This window comes from Pelobates fuscus, chromosome 2 (genome assembly GCF_036172605.1).
Source record: "Pelobates fuscus isolate aPelFus1 chromosome 2, aPelFus1.pri, whole genome shotgun sequence".
Taxonomy (NCBI): Eukaryota; Metazoa; Chordata; class Amphibia; order Anura; family Pelobatidae; genus Pelobates; species Pelobates fuscus.
The window spans coordinates 270,317,778-270,335,815 of NC_086318.1; the positions used below are offsets into that span (position 1 = coordinate 270,317,778).

General features: G+C 45.1%; 1 protein-coding gene across 1 annotated transcript in view; it reads left to right on the forward strand.

Annotated features, from left to right (window-relative positions):
- PCNX2 (pecanex 2) overlaps positions 1-18,038 on the forward strand; it is a 3,673,975-nt gene that overhangs the window by 894,366 nt on the left and 2,761,571 nt on the right. The window contains exon 11 of the mRNA XM_063443387.1: positions 7,149-7,259. Within this exon, the coding sequence (XP_063299457.1) occupies positions 7,149-7,259 (111 nt within the window). The remainder of the gene's footprint in view (positions 1-7,148; positions 7,260-18,038) is intronic.

Sequence of the window (18,038 nt, forward strand, 5' to 3'; positions counted from 1 at the left end):
CGGAGACACCGACATTGCTCGCTTCTGGTCCATCCGAGCTGAGCGGGCAGACAACTGGGACCTTATGGAGATCGATGCCATTCAGCCAGATCTATCTTTTCTTGCCAACCGGGAGTGGGAACTAGAACAGGATTATGTTTGCCTATTCCAATGTATAATGCCGCCTGTCTCTGACATGATGGGGCTTATTGACTGTATGCCACCGGAAGCATTGAGTTTAGTTCCTCCTCCCCAGCAACCTAGCCTGTTATCAGGGGACCTTGGTACTGTACCACATACGTCCCAACCAGCACCAGAGATGGAAGATCTTATTGACTTGTCCTGGAAAGACACCCATCTGGCAGGTGGAGATGGGACCGAGGTCTCTCTACCGGCCCTACAGGGATGCTGGGCAGTCGACCCAGATCCCCAGCGGCAGTATGTATCCCAGGGAGCTGAAGGTGCCGTCCTTCCTCCCCAGCGGCAGTGTGTGTCCTTAGGAGGGGAGACAGTTGGTCCCTCTCCCCAGCAGTCCAGTGAGTTACAGGGAGACAAAGGTGCCGTCCTTTCCCCCCAGCGGCAGTATGTTTCCCAGGGAGCTGAAGGCGCCGTCCTTCCTCCCCAGCGGCAGTGTGTGTCCTTAGGAGAGGAGACAGTTGGTCCCTCTCCCCAGCAGTCCAGTGAGTCTCAGGGAGCCGAAGGTGCAGTCCTTCCTCCCCAGCGGCAGTGTGTGTTACAGGGAGCTGAAGGTGTCGTCCTTCCTCCCCAGCGGCAGTGTGTGTCATTAGTAGAGGAGACAGTTGGTCCCTCTCCCCAGCGGCTGAAAGTATGTATGGGAGAGGAGCTTGTTACCCCCTCTCCCCAGCAGCTGAAAGTATGTATGGGAGAGGAGCTTGTTACCCCCTCTCCCCAGCAGCAGCTTAACCCACCAAGGGGAGACAGTAAGCTCCACAACAGTGCAGATGGGACCGTGGTCTCTGCACATGCACCACTAAGGGTAGGGACAGTCGGTCCTGTCCACCAGCAGCAGGGCTGTTTAGCCAAAGGGGAGACAGTCGGTCTCCCCCTCCAGCAGCAGGGCTGTGTGTCCAAAGGGGAGACAGTCGGTCTCCCCCTCCAGCAGCAGCCCCAGATCCCGAGAGAGGAGCCTACCAACTCTTCTTTTCAGCATGGCTCCAACCAGGCTACTCCCGTGGTAGCGCTGGCACTCAGCAACCCACCAAGGCAGCCTATCAGTACCCCACACAGCCGTGGTGAGGCACATGGACATGGACGAGCTAATCTTTTACCCAGGTGTAGTAACCATGTATTGTGGGTGGGCTGTATTACTGTTTGTGCTTCGTGGGTGGGTTGCTGGACTAACCAGGGCACTGACCGGCAGGAGGTCAGATACCCTGTTAGTCTGTTTGGAAAAGGGGAGAAATGTGGCGGTACCAGCCTTGCCACTGGGCATTGGAGAAGACTAATTGCCAGCCTCCTGCCATGTGACTATGGCCCCTGGGATGTATTGCCTGCTCTCCTGTACTGCTGAGGATTGCTACCATCTAGGTGGATTTGGCTATGGAGCTTGTGTAGTGCCCTCTGTTGGTAGCAACAGTAATATGCACTACCTGAATAGCAAGACTGGTAATTTGCATATTTGGGTACATTTGCATATTGCTATTTCTCCATGCAGGAGAGACATTTTGTGTTGATTATGGTCTTCCCCACCTACTTATAAATATGTAATTATGTTATAATAAGTCACTGAATGTTGCCTGCTATGATTTGATTGTTTGTAATTGTATTGAGTTTTCACAGCAATGTTAATGTAATGACCATATGGGCTAGTCCCAAGTAAAATAACGTTTTTGTCAGTCCTACTTCACCCTCAATTTGGAGTCCTGTCTCTTATTGGGGGAATCTGCTACAAGGGATTGCTATGCTCTGCATATTCCCTTGCTATAATCACTCCTAAGCTCTTTTAAGAGCTCGTTCCTGCTTCGCTCTGGAAGGAAGAGAGGTTTGTCCTGTGGTGGTTGTGGTGTCGGCTAGAGTGCTTGGAATCCTCGAGAAGCGCTAGGAGCATCCATCAACGGAGGTACCCAGTCGGGGTGCCAGGTGATCCGTTACAAACACCAACAAAGACTTTGGGCAGCCCACAAAACAGTACTCAATGATCCCTTATCAGCATAGCCACAGCACACAAAAAGAAACACATAGCCCACATAACATCCATACTAGACCAAATCAGACAACTCAAAGCACAACACAAATTAACCCCCACACAATGACCTCATGACGCAACTGCACCACCAGCGCCAGGCCCTTAAACAAGCCATGGCAAAAGACGCAACCAAAGCTTTACAATGGACAAAACAAATGTTCTATGAAAAATCAAACAAAGCTGACACACTACTGGCCCAAAGGCTACGCAAACGTCAACAAGCCAGGCAAATCACCACCACCCACACCCCCACAGGCCAACCAACCGAACCTGATAAAAGCCCAGGCCCGGACGGATACTCGGGCATCTACTACAAAACATTCACAGACATCTTGCTACCCTACATGACAAAACTATACAACTCGCTCATGACTGGCGACCCGATACCCGAAGACATGCTAGAGGCAAACAAATGCTTACTACCTAAACCTGGAAAACCGCACACAGAACCTGGCCACTACAGACCCATCTCCCTACTGAATGTCGACATTAAAATCTTTACAAAAATCCTTGCCAACAGACTACTCCCCTACATCTCAGCGACAATCCACGCCGACCAAGTCGGGTTCGTCCCAGCAAGACAAGCAAGCGACAACACCAGACGGACCTTAGACCTCATATGGGTAGCCAACCACCATAACATCCCCACCCTCCTACTGTCCCTAGACGCCGAGAAGGCATTTGACAGACTACTATGGCCCTTCCTATTCGCCACCTTAGAGAAGCTCCAATTTCCCACCCCCTTCACAACAGCCCTCAAAACGATCTACTCCACCCCAAAGGCAAAACTACTCATCCCAAACGCGCAGCCCCCCAACTTCACTATACGCAATGGAACAAGACAGGGATGCCCACTGTCCCCGATCGTCTTCACCCTCTCACTGGAACCACTACTACACCTCATACGCACCACCGCAATAATCACAGGCATCACAGTACGCTCCTAATCCTACAAAGTGGCCGCATACGCCGACGACCTGCTCCTAACACTAACTGAACCCCTCACCTCCCTCCCACCACTCCTACAATTGGTGAAGGAATACTCAGCGACCTCAGGATACAAACTAAACATGGATAAGACAGAAGCACTCACCATAAATATCAACCAGGACACAAAGACAACACTGCAAGACAAGTACTCCTTTCGCTACAACACATCCCACATCCCATACCTGGGCATACAACTACCAGCAGCACCACACCGCACATACTCCCTCTACTACACCCCAATGATACAGAAAGCAACAGACGATCTTAAAAGATGGCAAGACCTATCACTATCATGGCTAGGACGCATAGCATCAGGAAAAATAAACCTGCTACCACGATTCCTCTACCTATTCCAGACCCCCCCATCCCACTCCCCACAGCAGACACGAAATATGTCCACAAATTAATAGACAACTTCATCTGGGCAAAAAAAAGACCCAGAATTAAGAGTACCACCATGTACATCCCCAACAGGACAGGAGGACTGGGACTACCCCACTTCCAAAACTACTACTACGCCGCACAACTCACACAAATTCAAAATTGGCACACCCCACAGGGGATGAAACGATGGGCGGATTTAGAACACAACCTATTTGGACACGACTTCCCATCCCTCTACATATGGGTACCAAAGAAATCACGCCCCCCACCACCACCACTACCCCCATCAATCACTAACTCAATAGACATATGGGACAAAGCGACCAGAAAATTCCCCATTATCAACAACCCAACCCCACTGACGCCCATACTACGCAACAGAGCATTCCCCCCAGGGCTAACACCCAGAGACTTTACGCACTACGAACAAAACAACCTATTTAGACTGCACCACTTCTACACGGGAACCCGAGTGATCCCATACAATGAACTTCCCGACACGCAGGCAACATACAACAACCACGACTTCTTCCGCTACTTACAACTGCGAAGCTTCCTAGAACAACCAGACAACGCCAAAGCAGCCACCACCCCGCTCACACGATTTGAGAGAGCATGCACACTCAACCCAATCCACAAAGGTCAAATCACAGAAAACTACACACTCCTTATCACAAACCAACCCACGGGGGCACTGGCCTACGTGGCGGCTTGGGAGAGGGACCTAGGGCCCCCGGACGACCCCACCGACTGGCAAGACATCTGGGAGGCAACAGCTTCCATATCCATATGCGTCAACCATAAGGAGCAGGCGTACAAAACACTGCTCCGATGGTACCTAACCCCGGTATGGCTGTACCACATGGGCAAGGTAGACATGGACCTTTGCTGGAAAAACTGCGGACAGAGGGGCACATATATACATGCATGGTGGCATTGCCCTAAACTGGCCCCACTATGGACAGAAGTGGCCTCCCTAGTCTCAACACTCCTTCAAACCACCATACCACTAGACCCCTGGACATGGCTTCTATCCAGGCCATGAGAAGACCTGCCAGAGCCCAAAACAAAATGACAAACAGGATAGCCTTAGCGACCAGACGGGCAATAGCCGAAGTCTGGGGAACACCAAACACTCCCACACTACAAACAATCATACGCAAAACCAGAGGAGCAATACACATGGACAGGATCTCAGCCATAGTACATGAGACCTCCAAACATTTCCATAAAATATGGGACCCCTGGCTATCTGAACCCCACCTACAATAAAAGCCCACAGACAACCACCACCTCACTAATCTGGCCTACCACACCAAGGGAGCTATCAAAACACCACAACACCGGCACTCAACACATGCAGCACCACCCTATCCCGAACCATTGGACAACGAAAGGTTTCTCGAACCCGAACCCCGCCATGGTACTCCAAACCATGTATATAGGTTATCAACCCCCCTCCCCCAATCGATCATCCTTATCCACATGAACCTACCACTAGGCAGCAACCAAACCAAAACGGCCAAAAAGGGAAACCCTCCCCACACAAAACTAACCACAATTGAGAAAAACAGCAAACCGCATACAGCACCCGTAGGCACTAATACAGGTTTGAACAACCGAACCGCATAAAAATGAGAGAGAGCACACGCGAGGTCCCTGAACTCCACACTACCGCACAGCAGACACCAAGCCGACTGAACACACCACGCTAAAATGGCTACAAGCCCACAAAAACACGGAAACAATAAGATATGTGTGTGAAAAATACTGCTCACCTGTACTAAAATGGCTGTACCTACCCCACCCTATCTCTTTTCTGTACCCCAATGATTTTACTTCATTGAAAAACAACAAATAAAGAATGATAAAAAAAAAAAATTGCCTGCTTATTGAAGTCTATGGCGGTTCGCCCGTTCGTGAACATTTGCGGAAGTTCGTGTTCGCCGTTTGCGAACGGAAAATGTTATGTTCGCGACATCTCATATATATATATATATATTATAATTTTAATGTTGAATATGCTGTGTATCATCTATCTATTCTTGTGACATAATGTGAAATCCCCATTTGATTTTACTACAACAAAGAAAAGGGGAGTACTTTTCATGGGAAGTACATACGTAATAGTTTAGTGAATATGACACATTTTAAGCGAACTAATGTGAGTGTATAAAAGAGTGCTCTCAATGGCCACCACACTATCTTAAGAAAGACCGCAATTATGGGCGAAATACATTGAAGTGCAGACAGTGTGAGAACTGCAGAGCCTGGTAACAGCAGCGGTCTCCAATCCTGCCATCTTCTCTGTCACAGACCACCATTCCTTGACTTGAACATTCAGTCAACACGTGGAAAACAAGAGACACAACGGAATCGTTAACAACACTAACTGTTAACAAGAGCTTTTCTTGGAGACAAGTTCCACAACGTATTAATGTATGGGTTCCTTTTATGGGGAGAGGTTTTTGTTTTTTTAGTTTTTTTTTTATTTAATCGATTGTTTTGCCTAATAAACACAGAGTTATGCTATGAAGATCTTTATGTATCCTTTTTTACTGTTGCAAGTAAAATACACAAAGATTCTAGATCAAGTTCTGTGTGGCATCACCCCCTCATCTACCATCTATAGAACTCTGGGACAGTAGACTTAATTTATTTTGGAGGAACACAGATTGTAACATATACTGTGATTTCGGTTGAAGTGATTCACCAAACTGTATTTTATATTCTGTGTTTTTCACCATAGAGGATTGGTAGATTACTCAGAAAAGCTGAGTCTTTTCTACAACAGTGCTGACACTTTTTGTTATATATCTACATAGATTAACTGGATTGTTATGGTGATATTTAGATAATCTTTATAATGTTCATGTTACCATAGGATACAAGGCACATTCAACAAAGTCCTTGTCCTCCTCTTAGGCAGCTGCATCTCCCATCTCTCATTTGCAGTTCATTGGCATCCTGGTCCACCTTAAGACTTCTTCAAGTGTTATAGATTGTGCATAGCCTCCACAGCTGGTGCTTAGGTTGGCTGCCCTATTTTACAATCTATTCCTCTTTCTAAATAAATATGTCATGCTACATTTTCCAGAAGTTTTAGTGTTTTATTTTTTTCCACTCTGAGGTGTTTGCCTGAGTATTACCCATGGTTAATGCTGGCATGGAAAGCCAGTGAAACAGAAAATGTATTAATTTACTTACTGTGTTTTTTTTTTGTTTTTGTTTTCTGGCTTTATTCCATGGAAGCATTGGTTCATCATCCCGTGTTTGGGTTATTTTGTTATTGTTGGTGATTGCAAGTCACAACGGGGGATCAGCCCTAGGGCAATCCCTCTTATAATGTTAAATTATTTTCTGTCCATTGGTGTTAGAAGGAATAGCTACCCATTGCCATTGTTTCCACAGAATATAATCGAGAAAAGAAAATTACAAAGTCAATAACTTTGAGAAATGTTTGTAGAAATTATTTCTAACTAAAAATGTGAACAGATGCATGGCTATTTATGATGAATATTTCTTATTTTGTACAATTATCAGAACATTTCACATTATAAGTATATGCTGTTTCTGTTTCTAATTCCAGGGCTTGTTAGTAGTTTTCCCATTATCTCTTTGCTTGGACTTTTTCCTCAAATCGACACATTCAGTACCTATTTAATGGAACAAATAGACACCCTGGTCTTTGGTGGTTCAGGTATGTTCAATATAGTTGTTTTTTTTTTAAAGAGAATTTACAGTTATATTGTTAAAGTAGGTTGAAAAATCGTATCAAGTTCAGCCTTAACAATTCACATTTGATATTTTTGATCCACAAGAATGACAACAAAATGCTAAACAATGAAGAATTTCATATCAATTTACTAGAGTCTGCTATTGGAAATGCTGGATTCTAAGTAGTGGTGTCAAATACTAATGGGGGTTATACACTAAAGACTAGATTTTGTGCAGATGGGCAAAATCCAGTGAAAATTACTACATTTTGACCACAATGGCAATTCTCATATTTACTAAAGTCAAAACGGTCAGAACACATTTAACCCGAGATAATCTGCAACAATTGCACGGATATATTTGGTGTATGAATTTAAATCAGTGCTCATGTATCCAAGTTGAATACATTTTTAATAAAATATGGTACCGCATGCATCCACCAGGATGCACATACATAAATTATTGTTCATTTGCAAGCAAACAATAATTTTAAGTATTATTTGCAATGCAGTAATGTAAGTGTTAATTATGCATTTTGTAGCATGCACTAAGATATTACAGATCGCCCACTAATGTGCTTAGTGTACTGTGATATTACAGAGCCCTCAGCAAGCCCCTTATAATGTGTAGAGTATACTTCGAGATTCTAGAGCCCCTCATAGATTGACCACACACTTATAATAACACATCCACATACTTACTACACAAGTACATACACTTAAGCATAGAAGCAGATGCATACATTGATACATTTGCACACACTGATACACTGGCATATTTGCACACACTAATACACACTGACATATTTACACACACTACAAATAGTAACATATCTTTCCATACAGATACACACTGACATATTTACACACACCATTAAATACACATTTTTACACACAGTAACATAGATATATGCACTAACATATTATACACACAAGGATAATCGCTGGCCTGTTTATGTAGGAAAAACTATTAATTGTGGCACATATTCTGAGACTGTTAAACTAAAACAAAACAAAAATACAAAACATGCTTAAGCTGACTATCAGTCCAAACCTCGGAAGTCCACGGTATTAATAGAATCTCAGTAGCAACATTAGAAATATTAGAAATAGAGGAGAAAAATAAAAATAAAAAATAGGAAAGAAAAGGGAGAAAAAAAAACCAACAGAACTGGTGGGTATAAAATTTACTAATGATGAGATTAAAGTGTTAAATAAGAGATTAAAGTTTGAACCTTTAAGGGATATTAACCCTTTTAAAGCACCCTCATGGAGCAGGCACCCAAGGTCAATGCTTATTTAGCCTTATGGGGCACAAGGCCCTGTTTACATGTCACATTACTGCATATGCACCACAAACATTGCTCTAGTCTATGTATCTTACACATAGACACAGTGTCAAAAAAATGCATATGCACCATAAACATTGCTCTAGTCCAAGGATAGGCAACATTTGGCACTCCAGATGTTTTAGACTTCATCCCCCATAATGCTCTTATACCCGTAATGTTGGCAAAACATCATGGGAGGTGTAGTCCAAAACATCTGGAGTGCCGAAGGTTGCCTATGCCTGCTCTAGTCTATGTATCTTACACATAGACACAGTGTCAAAAATACCAAGATCACAACATGGCCTATTAAGGAGGGGGGTACTAGGCCTGATTTTCTCCTATATTCGGCTGTGTGTGCGCACGATTTAAGCCCATTCGGCTGACTCATCGTGCATACATACCGCTCGCCATTCGGCAGATAGCGTCATTCGCCTGTTTGCAGCATTCGACTAATTTACGCGAACAGCTCATTCGCCTGTTTTACTTTTTGTGGCGGAACCAACCTCGCCACTGTGCACTGGACAAGCCTGGTTGTTCGCCTGCTCCCTTTAGACTATGGCCCCTGTTCTTTTTCCCTGCAGAAAGGCTGGTTTGTGCCTTTCTGCAGACTGGTAAAGCCATGCTACCCCAGATAGCTATGCCATGGAGCCCAGCCGTATACTGAAAGACTGTATGAAAGACTTTGGCTCCATGGCGATTGAACTGTATGTATGTGATCTGAGCGCCAATAATGTATGCTCAGATCTAAGCTATCTGGGGATAGGTAGAATGTCTGTATTTTATGTAATAAATGTAACCTTGTGTATTTTATTGTATTTTACATTTTTTTTACTGCCATGTGCTTAATGGAGTTTTGCCTCTGTCCTTGGAGATAATTGGAATACTTCTCAATTATCTCCAGGATAGAAGACTCTGTGGAACTGGTTTTGGGCAGAAAGGCCATGCTTCATTTGGTCACAAAGGACTTTGATCTATCTTTTGAACCAATGGACCAATTTGGATGATTTTGACATATGTTTGTATTTGGAGTATGCTGATTCGGAAAATTTATGTGAATGTGATGCATACTTTCAAAGTTATGAATAATGTGGAAAAACTGTATTCCTCTGCCTGTGATAATGAGATTACCCATTGTGTTCAGTAATCATATCACAGGCAGAGGGGATGATTTTGTGTGGGAGTGTCTGTGTGTATTGTACGGATTGATTGGTTGTTCTGTAAAACCCTGTGGGCTGTACTATGGTTGTGGATTGGGAATAAAAGAGACTGTATGTGCCAGTACAGTCAGATTCTGCTTGACCCTCAAAACGAAGTGTCGTCTCGTTATTGGGGGAATTGGATTGTATGCTGACTGCCAGGAGTGTAACCCTTTTGTATGGTTTTCCTGTTCGGCTGTTTCCAGGATTCGTAGAGTTTGCAGTTCGGGAGATTGATGATTGCAGTAGCTGCTTGTCTATCTGGAAGGGGATTATCGCCAGCAAATTCGGTCCTTTTATCTGCCGAACGTTCGTTTTTTTCTTTCATTAACAAACTTTGCATTTTTTCTGGGCCCGCTCCACTACCGAGCGCTTCAACACCTGAAGATTGCGCACTTGAGAGCCAGTGCATCCTACACGGATCTGGTGTCACTGGACAGCGAAACGAAGGACGAATTGCAATGGTGGATTCTCAACCTGTCTGTGTGGAATGGCAAAGCGATCTTCGGCTCTCTGCCAGAGTTCACGATCGACTCCGATGCAAGTCTCCACGGCTGGGGGGCCCATTGCGAGGGAGTTTCAACAGGAGGCCGTTGGTCGGCATCCGAATCCCGGCTGCACATCAACGCGCTGGAACTCCGGGCAGGCTCCTTCGCCATCCGCAGCTTCACGAGGGACCGAGCCCTGACTTGCATCCGACTCTGCATGGACAACATCTCGGCAGTGAGGTATGTCAACCACCTGGGCGGCGGTACACAATCGGCAGTGTTGGCACACTTGGCGAAAGACTTTTGGGAATTTTTCCTAAAACGGAACCTGATGGTCCAAGCGGAATATTTACCTGGTCTGCACAACGTTCAAGCAGACTGGGGGTCACGATATCTTTCAGACACCAGCGACTGGAGATTGGACACGGATGTGTTCTCCAGTATATCGTCTCTCTGGGGTCCCTTTACTATCGACCTCTTTGCTTCCTGGCTCAACACCCAACTGTCACATTTCTTCAGCTGGAGGCCAGACCCGACGGTGGAGGCAGTAGACGCCTTCCTGCAAGACTGGAGCAGGGGCCCCCTATATGCTTTCCCACCGTTTCCCATGATCCCGCGCTCACTCTTGCAGACCCGCAGACACCGGGCAGAGTTGGTCATGGTGACCCCCTTCTGGGAAACGCAGTCATGGCTCCCTCAAATGCTCGAGATGACGATGGACTATCCCTGACTACTGCCGTCGTTCCACGAATTGCTGCTGGACCCGATGGGACGATGTCACCCGCTCCTGTTGGAAGTCTCCCTTCCACTCCTGGCGTGGCGGATCTCCAGGGACCCTGGGAGATCCAGGGAGTTTCGGACATGACTTGACGACTGTTGGCGTAAGCATGGGCTCCCGGCACTAGACGGGCATATGGGTCAGCTTGGTGAGCTTGGGCTGGCTGGTGCCTGGCTAGGAACGCAGATCCCGTTTCGGCCCCTGTAACCATGATCCTGCAATTTCTGACTTTCCTCTTCGAGGCGGGGAAGGCTTACAGGACTATCAACCTTTACCGGTCTGCCATCTCTGCGACTCATTAAGGCTTTGACGGATGCCCCGCAGGACAACACCCCTTAGTGTGCCGACTCCTCAGGGGCTCTCAATTCTCCCGGCCACCCAGGCCTCGCTACTCCATGACCTGGGATGTCTCCGTTGTGTTGTCCTTCATCTCATCCTGGCCCGCTAACTACCGCAGTCTTTGGCGCCCATTCGGTCCGGGGGGCCTCGGCCTCTTCGATGATGACTGCAGGTGCACATCTGGAGGACCTTATGAAGACAGCCGATTGGTCAAGGGAGTCTACTTTCCGGGAATTTTACTTTCGCCTGGACCTACATACATTCGCTTGTTATAAAATTGAATGAAAGGGAAGTGCTGCCTATTATACTGGGACCTGAGCGGGGAGGGGCCTATGTTACTGTATGTTCATTATTTTTCATGCTGTTTGTATTCTTTGCTGCTATTGGTGGACAGTAAAGAAAGGGATATGCAATACTTGCCTCCATGTCTTTAATAAAATCATGACTTTTCGTCATGTAATAGCAAAATCATGCAATTGTCTGGCATTAAATTACACTGTGACTTTCTCTTTTTTTCTCTGTAACTGGCATGTCATTCAGGAAGCTACAGAACAAGCTTCCCTTGGGGAACCCTTCTGTGGCCTCTATCACAAGTGTGCTGAAGCCTACACAGCTAAACTGGAATCACTGGGCTCCCTAACATCACAGCACAGCAGCACGGAAGGTGCCAATGAAAGACTTCCTGGCAGAAGACATTGAAAGATCAGCCAATGGCACGGCCACATAGTGAGTTGGAGACCTTCTTGGAGGATCTTTCAAATAGAGCATGGAAGAACAACCTAAGAGTAAGACGTGAGCTGGAAAGTGTGGAGTAGGCTGCCGTTTTTAAGGCCCACTCTGCCTGATATTCCGGAGAACCTGTGGCACAAGCACTGGGGGCCTGGAGAGCAAACAGCCCTCCAAGAGATGTTAAGTGTTTTCATTTTTAGCAAATGTAGAGGTTTGCAAGGTTTCCCCCTTTTCATATAGAGGTGTGAACCTGTAAATTTTCCATGGCTTAGTTCAAACTATCATGCAGAAGAGGAGGGAATTAAAGTTGATATTGAATTTACTAAGATCCCACAACGTCGGATTTTTGTGGGTACACCTGTAGAAGATTCCTGTGTTTCAAGGTGGTCAACCTAAAGTTTTAATCCCATGTAATGAGGGATTTTCTTCAGGATGCTCCTAGTGCTTACCAAGGACCATCAGCACTGCACCAGACACCAAAAGCACTGCATATCCCACAAACCGCTGCAGCTTGGCTGGGAACTCGTGATCCTCTACCCACCCTGGACCTACGACAAGGCTCCAGGTTCCAGTGAGAGAACCTCTCCTCCAAGAGAGAGTAGCAAGAACAAGCTCTTAAAAGAGCTTAGTGATTACAGCCCAAGGGAGTATACAGAGTGTGACAAACTGCCATTTGCCACTGGGCATTGGAAAGGACTGATTGCTAGCCTCCTGCCCTGTATTTGGGAATAATGGAGTTTTATAATGCTGTTCCTGGCCCTTTAATTACTTTGGAGCAGTGTTTCAACTTTTAAACTGGCACTTCAGATGCAGTCAAAGTGCCGAAGTCGTCGAAGTTGCCGCCATTCGACAAACGAACATGTGGCTGCGGCCATTTTAACTTATTCGAACGCGGTCAGCGTTGTGTGCAGCCAAATCTATGGAACTTTTTTCGGCTACCCAATTGCACGAACACCGCTGGCCCGTACCTTCTACGTTACTTCGACACCGCGGCTGGAGACTAAGTTCTGTTCGAAGATTCGAACGCTCGTTCAAATGGGACTTAGTCATTTTCTCGGTGTAAAATAGACCGACCGCACAGCCCAAATCCATGGAATTGTTTTGGGCATGAAAATGTGCTTGCGGTCGGTCAAAAGTGACTTATACCTATCTCCCGAACGGCTGAACGGATTCAAATGATTTTTGGGTATGTTTGTATTTGGAATGTGCTGATTAATAATATGTGACTATATTAATATTGGATGTATGGTTTTAGAGTTATGAAAGTTGGGTAAAAAGTATGTTTTAACCCCTTAAGGACACATGACATGTGTGACATGTCATGATTCCCTTTTATTCCAGAAGTTTGGTCATTAAGGGGTAAACTGTACGGATAATTGGTTTGCCTCTCAGGCTAAGGGGAGGAGATGTGTGGGATGTAACCATTGTGTGATTGGGTAATGTATAATTGTCTGTGGGCATCTCCCTTGCAGGGGAGAATTGCATAAAAGCAGAGTGTGTGCCATTAAACCTCAGTTCTTCTTGATCCCTCAAAACGTAGCCTTGTCTCGTTATTGGAGGGAGCTGCTATAATCACACTGGGGATTGCTATGCTCTGCATACTCCCCTGAGCTTGAATCACTTAGCTCTTTTAAGAGCTTGTTCCTGATATGCTCTCCTTGGAGGAGAGGTCTTCCCCACACAGTCCTGGATGCTGAAGGTTCATACAGGGTGGAAGGAAGAGGTCCTTCCCACACGGTCCTGGAGGACAGAAGCTGATCCAGGGTGGAAGGAAGACGGCGAGACTCCAGTCAAGCTATGGCGGTTGCGTAGTCTGTGGTGGTTGTGGTGTCCGGTGCGGTGCTTGTGGTCCTCGGCGCAAGCTAGGAAGCATCCATTAACGGAAGGTTACGTTACACAGAGTATAGCAATCCCCCAGTGTAGATGCAGCCTTTTCCCCCACACATGAGATGAGGCTCTGTGTTGAGAGTAAAACAGGAACTCAGCAGATCTGAGGGTTTATTGAACAGCTTGGTCTTTTATACAGTTTTCCCCACAAGGTTACCACCCAGGTGGACCTTGTGGGGCACAGGGACACAGGAACAACACGGCAATAAAAACATATGTGGCGAAACCAACCTCGCCACTGGGCCCTGGAGAAGCCTGTTTGCTAGCCTCCTACCTGCTGACTATGGCCCCTGGGTTATTTGGGGCATATTGTACTTTATATTGCTGCTACTGGCCCTTTAAAATCAGCGATGGACAGATTGGGACTTTTGGGACTACTGTCCCTTTAAGACTGTGCTACATATTCTAGTGTACTGCCTGTAATATTATATGTGTATTTGTGTGTTAAGTTTAACCTGGGATATGTATGCAGCATTCATCTGATTGTTCGGTAGAATCACTCCATTCATTATATTGAGTGAAACTACCGAACAACCAGACCACCCAGTTTTTTTTTGTTTGTTTTTTTTTTAAAAAATAAAAAAAAATTAAAAACTGGGTGGTCTGGTTGTTCGGTAGTTTCACTCAATATAATGAATGGAGTGATTCTACCGAACAATCAGATGAATGCTGCATACATATCCCAGGTTAAACTTAACACACAAATACACATATAATATTACAGGCAGTACACTAGAATATGTAGCACAGTCTTAAAGGGACAGTAGTCCCAAAAGTCCCAATCTGTCCATCGCTGATTTTAAAGGGCCAGTAGCAGCAATATAAAGTACAATATGCCCCAAATAACCCAGGGGCCATAGTCAGCAGGTAGGAGGCTAGCAAACAGGCTTCTCCAGGGCCCAGTGGCGAGGTTGGTTTCGCCACAACATAGTTTTACATTTAGTCACTCCCATACAGTGTACACAATCAGTCCCCTCTGTCTGTGATATAATTAACAAAGACAATGGACTAACTCAATTAACTCTAAACAGAAAAAACATGCATTTTTACAAACCCCAAAAAGTACCCCATAATACAACATATCATCACACATGCCCTGATAGCCCCGATCTGGGTAAACACCATATCCAAAAATCACCCAGATCGGTTTAGGGGTTCAGAAATTTCCTGGAAGTCTTATTTTTGCCCCACCGCGCACATGGTCCCATGCCCAAAACAGTTCCATACACTCGACGACAATACACCCCTGGACAATTTAAGATGGCCACCGCCACATGTTTGAATCTGTTCCAGTTAAAAGTCCAAAGGGCAGAAACAGTGTTTTAAAACCCAATATGCCAAAATAGTGCTTCATGTATTAAAGTGTCAATAGTAATTTATGTATTAAAGTGTCAGTGCAAAGAAAAACTGTATAACAACAGAATGGAAATACAACCTATTTATTAAAGGCAAACTAAATAACACTCTGCTCATGCTGGCAACTGTATATGCCCCAAACACCAAAGAAGTACCCTTTATAAACTCATGCCTTAGGAAACTAGACAACTTTGCAGAGGGAGTAACAGTAATAGGGGGACTGGAATATGGTCCTAGACCACTCCACAGACAGCTCAACAACAAGCAAAGACACACAGAAACATCAACAAGCTCTCTTTCAGAGAACACTTCACGCCAACCAAATGGTAGACTGCTGGAGAATATCACACCCACAAGAGAAGGACTATAGTTACTACTCACAGGTAGCACATAGCTACTCCAGACTTGATATTTTCTTCCTAGGCCATAGACACCTGCAGCTACTAAAAGAAGCATCAATTGGACATATCACATGGTCTGATCACGCTCCAGTGTTCCTCACACTATCCCTTACCGAATAAGCACACCCACCAACTCGTGGCGTATTAATGAATCCCTGCTCGACGACCCCAGAGTGACCAATTACCTCAATGAATCCCTCCCTAGGTACTCTTAGAAAATGAAAACAAAGGTACAGCTGACACGTTGGTGTGGGAAGCACATAAAGGTATAACCCGTGGGATCCTGATTAAATGGGGGCTTGCATTAAAAAAAAACACCTATCGAAGGTCAAGTCACTCTAAGATGATATAGCTAGAGCGGAAACAAAGCACAAAACTAACCCCTCAGTGGAAGCATTCAACACATTAACAGCACTACGAATAGAATTATGCAACATACTTACAATAAACGCACATAGAGCAGTTCACTTAATCAGAGGGACATTCTATGCACATGGAAACAAAAATGGGAAATACTTAGCCAGGGCCCTAAAAGATAAACACCAAAAAACTTACATCTCACATATAAAGGCAACTAATGGCACACGCCAAGACAAAACCAAGGACATGGCCAAAACCTTCCAAGATTTTTACAGTAATCTATATAATTTAGACCCACCGAGAAGTCCCCTACATGAAATAAAAATATATATCTCTTCCCACACCCAGAAAACCATAGATCCTCATCAATCAACCCTCTTAGATTTACCCATCCAAGCGGAGGAATTACAAAAAGCGATAAAAATACTTCCTAAAGGCAAAAGCCCAGGACCAGATGGCCTAACAACCAGATATTATTAATCTTTCCAACACATCCTAGCTCCCCATTACTTGAAAGTTATTAATAATAATAATAATAATAAAGACCCGACCATATACAGTAACTACAGACCCATATCCCTAATTAATGTAGACATTAAACTGTTTGCAAAAATCCAAACCAACCGAATTAAGAACCTCCTACCTGATTTGATCCATACGGATCAAGCAGGGTTTATACCTGGTCGAGAAGTTAGGGACAATACCACCCGCATCCTCAATGTAATTCATGGCGCTTCGGCATCCAAAGTCCCAACAATACTACTCTCAGTCGACGCCGAAAAGGCGAGTGGACTGGAGCTTCCTTTTTACCACTCTCGAAGCGGTGGGACTAGGTCCCAATTATATACAATGGGTAAGAGCACTATATAGGGGACCATCAGGCACGGTCGTTGTCAATGGACAAAACTCTTACCATTAGCAATGGCACAAGACAAGGGTGCCCCCTATCGTTCTGGTGATGGAGCCCTTCCTAGCCGCTATCAGGTCAAATAACAATATAAGAGGTTTTCACACAGGAGGGAAAGAGATCAACGTATCTGCTTTCGCAGATGACGTACTTCTCACCCTCACACACCCAGAACAATCCCTCCTACAAGTAAAAAAAAAAAAAAATAGAACACTTCAGCGCCTGCTCAAACTTTAAAATAAATGCTGACAAGTGTGAAATAATGGGAGTAGAAATAAACGAGACTCAGCATAAAAATATCCACAACATCTACCACTATAAATGGTCAGACGCAGGCCTCACATACCTAGACGTCAAACTGCTGTCCACAACCGCAGGCCTCTATAAAATGAACTCCCTTGCTAAATAACATTGAGACTCAAAGTTTAAACAATGGGACAAACCTCACTTCTCACTATTCGGAAGGGTCAACATCATTAAGATACTGCCAAAAATTCCTTATTTATTTCAAACCCTCCCCATAGAGCTAGGGCGCACATTTTTCCACATTCTGAATAAATCCTAGCTAAGTCATGGATAAAAACCTCTGACCTAAACCTCATCTCATGGTCCGACCATGCTGACATTGCCATAACCCTTAAACTACCGGGCCCACATGCCCCATGGAAATGGAGACTAAATGCCTCGATACTCAGACATTCCCAGACAAAGGAGGCACTCCTAGCAGAGATCACACGCTATTTTCAAGAAAATGACACCCCAGACATATCCCCCCACTACACTGTGGGCAGCCCATAAACCCGTGATTAGGTGACTGCTAATGAAGACAACCACGCATTTAAAAAAGAAAAAACTCGAGAAGCTATCAGAACTACAGAGGCTCTTGCGTAGGGCCGAAATGCAAAACAAACAAAGGCCCACTCCACGCACAACTAGAGAACTAACAGACATTAGGCGACAACTCAGAGAGCTCATGTTAGACGATGTCAGC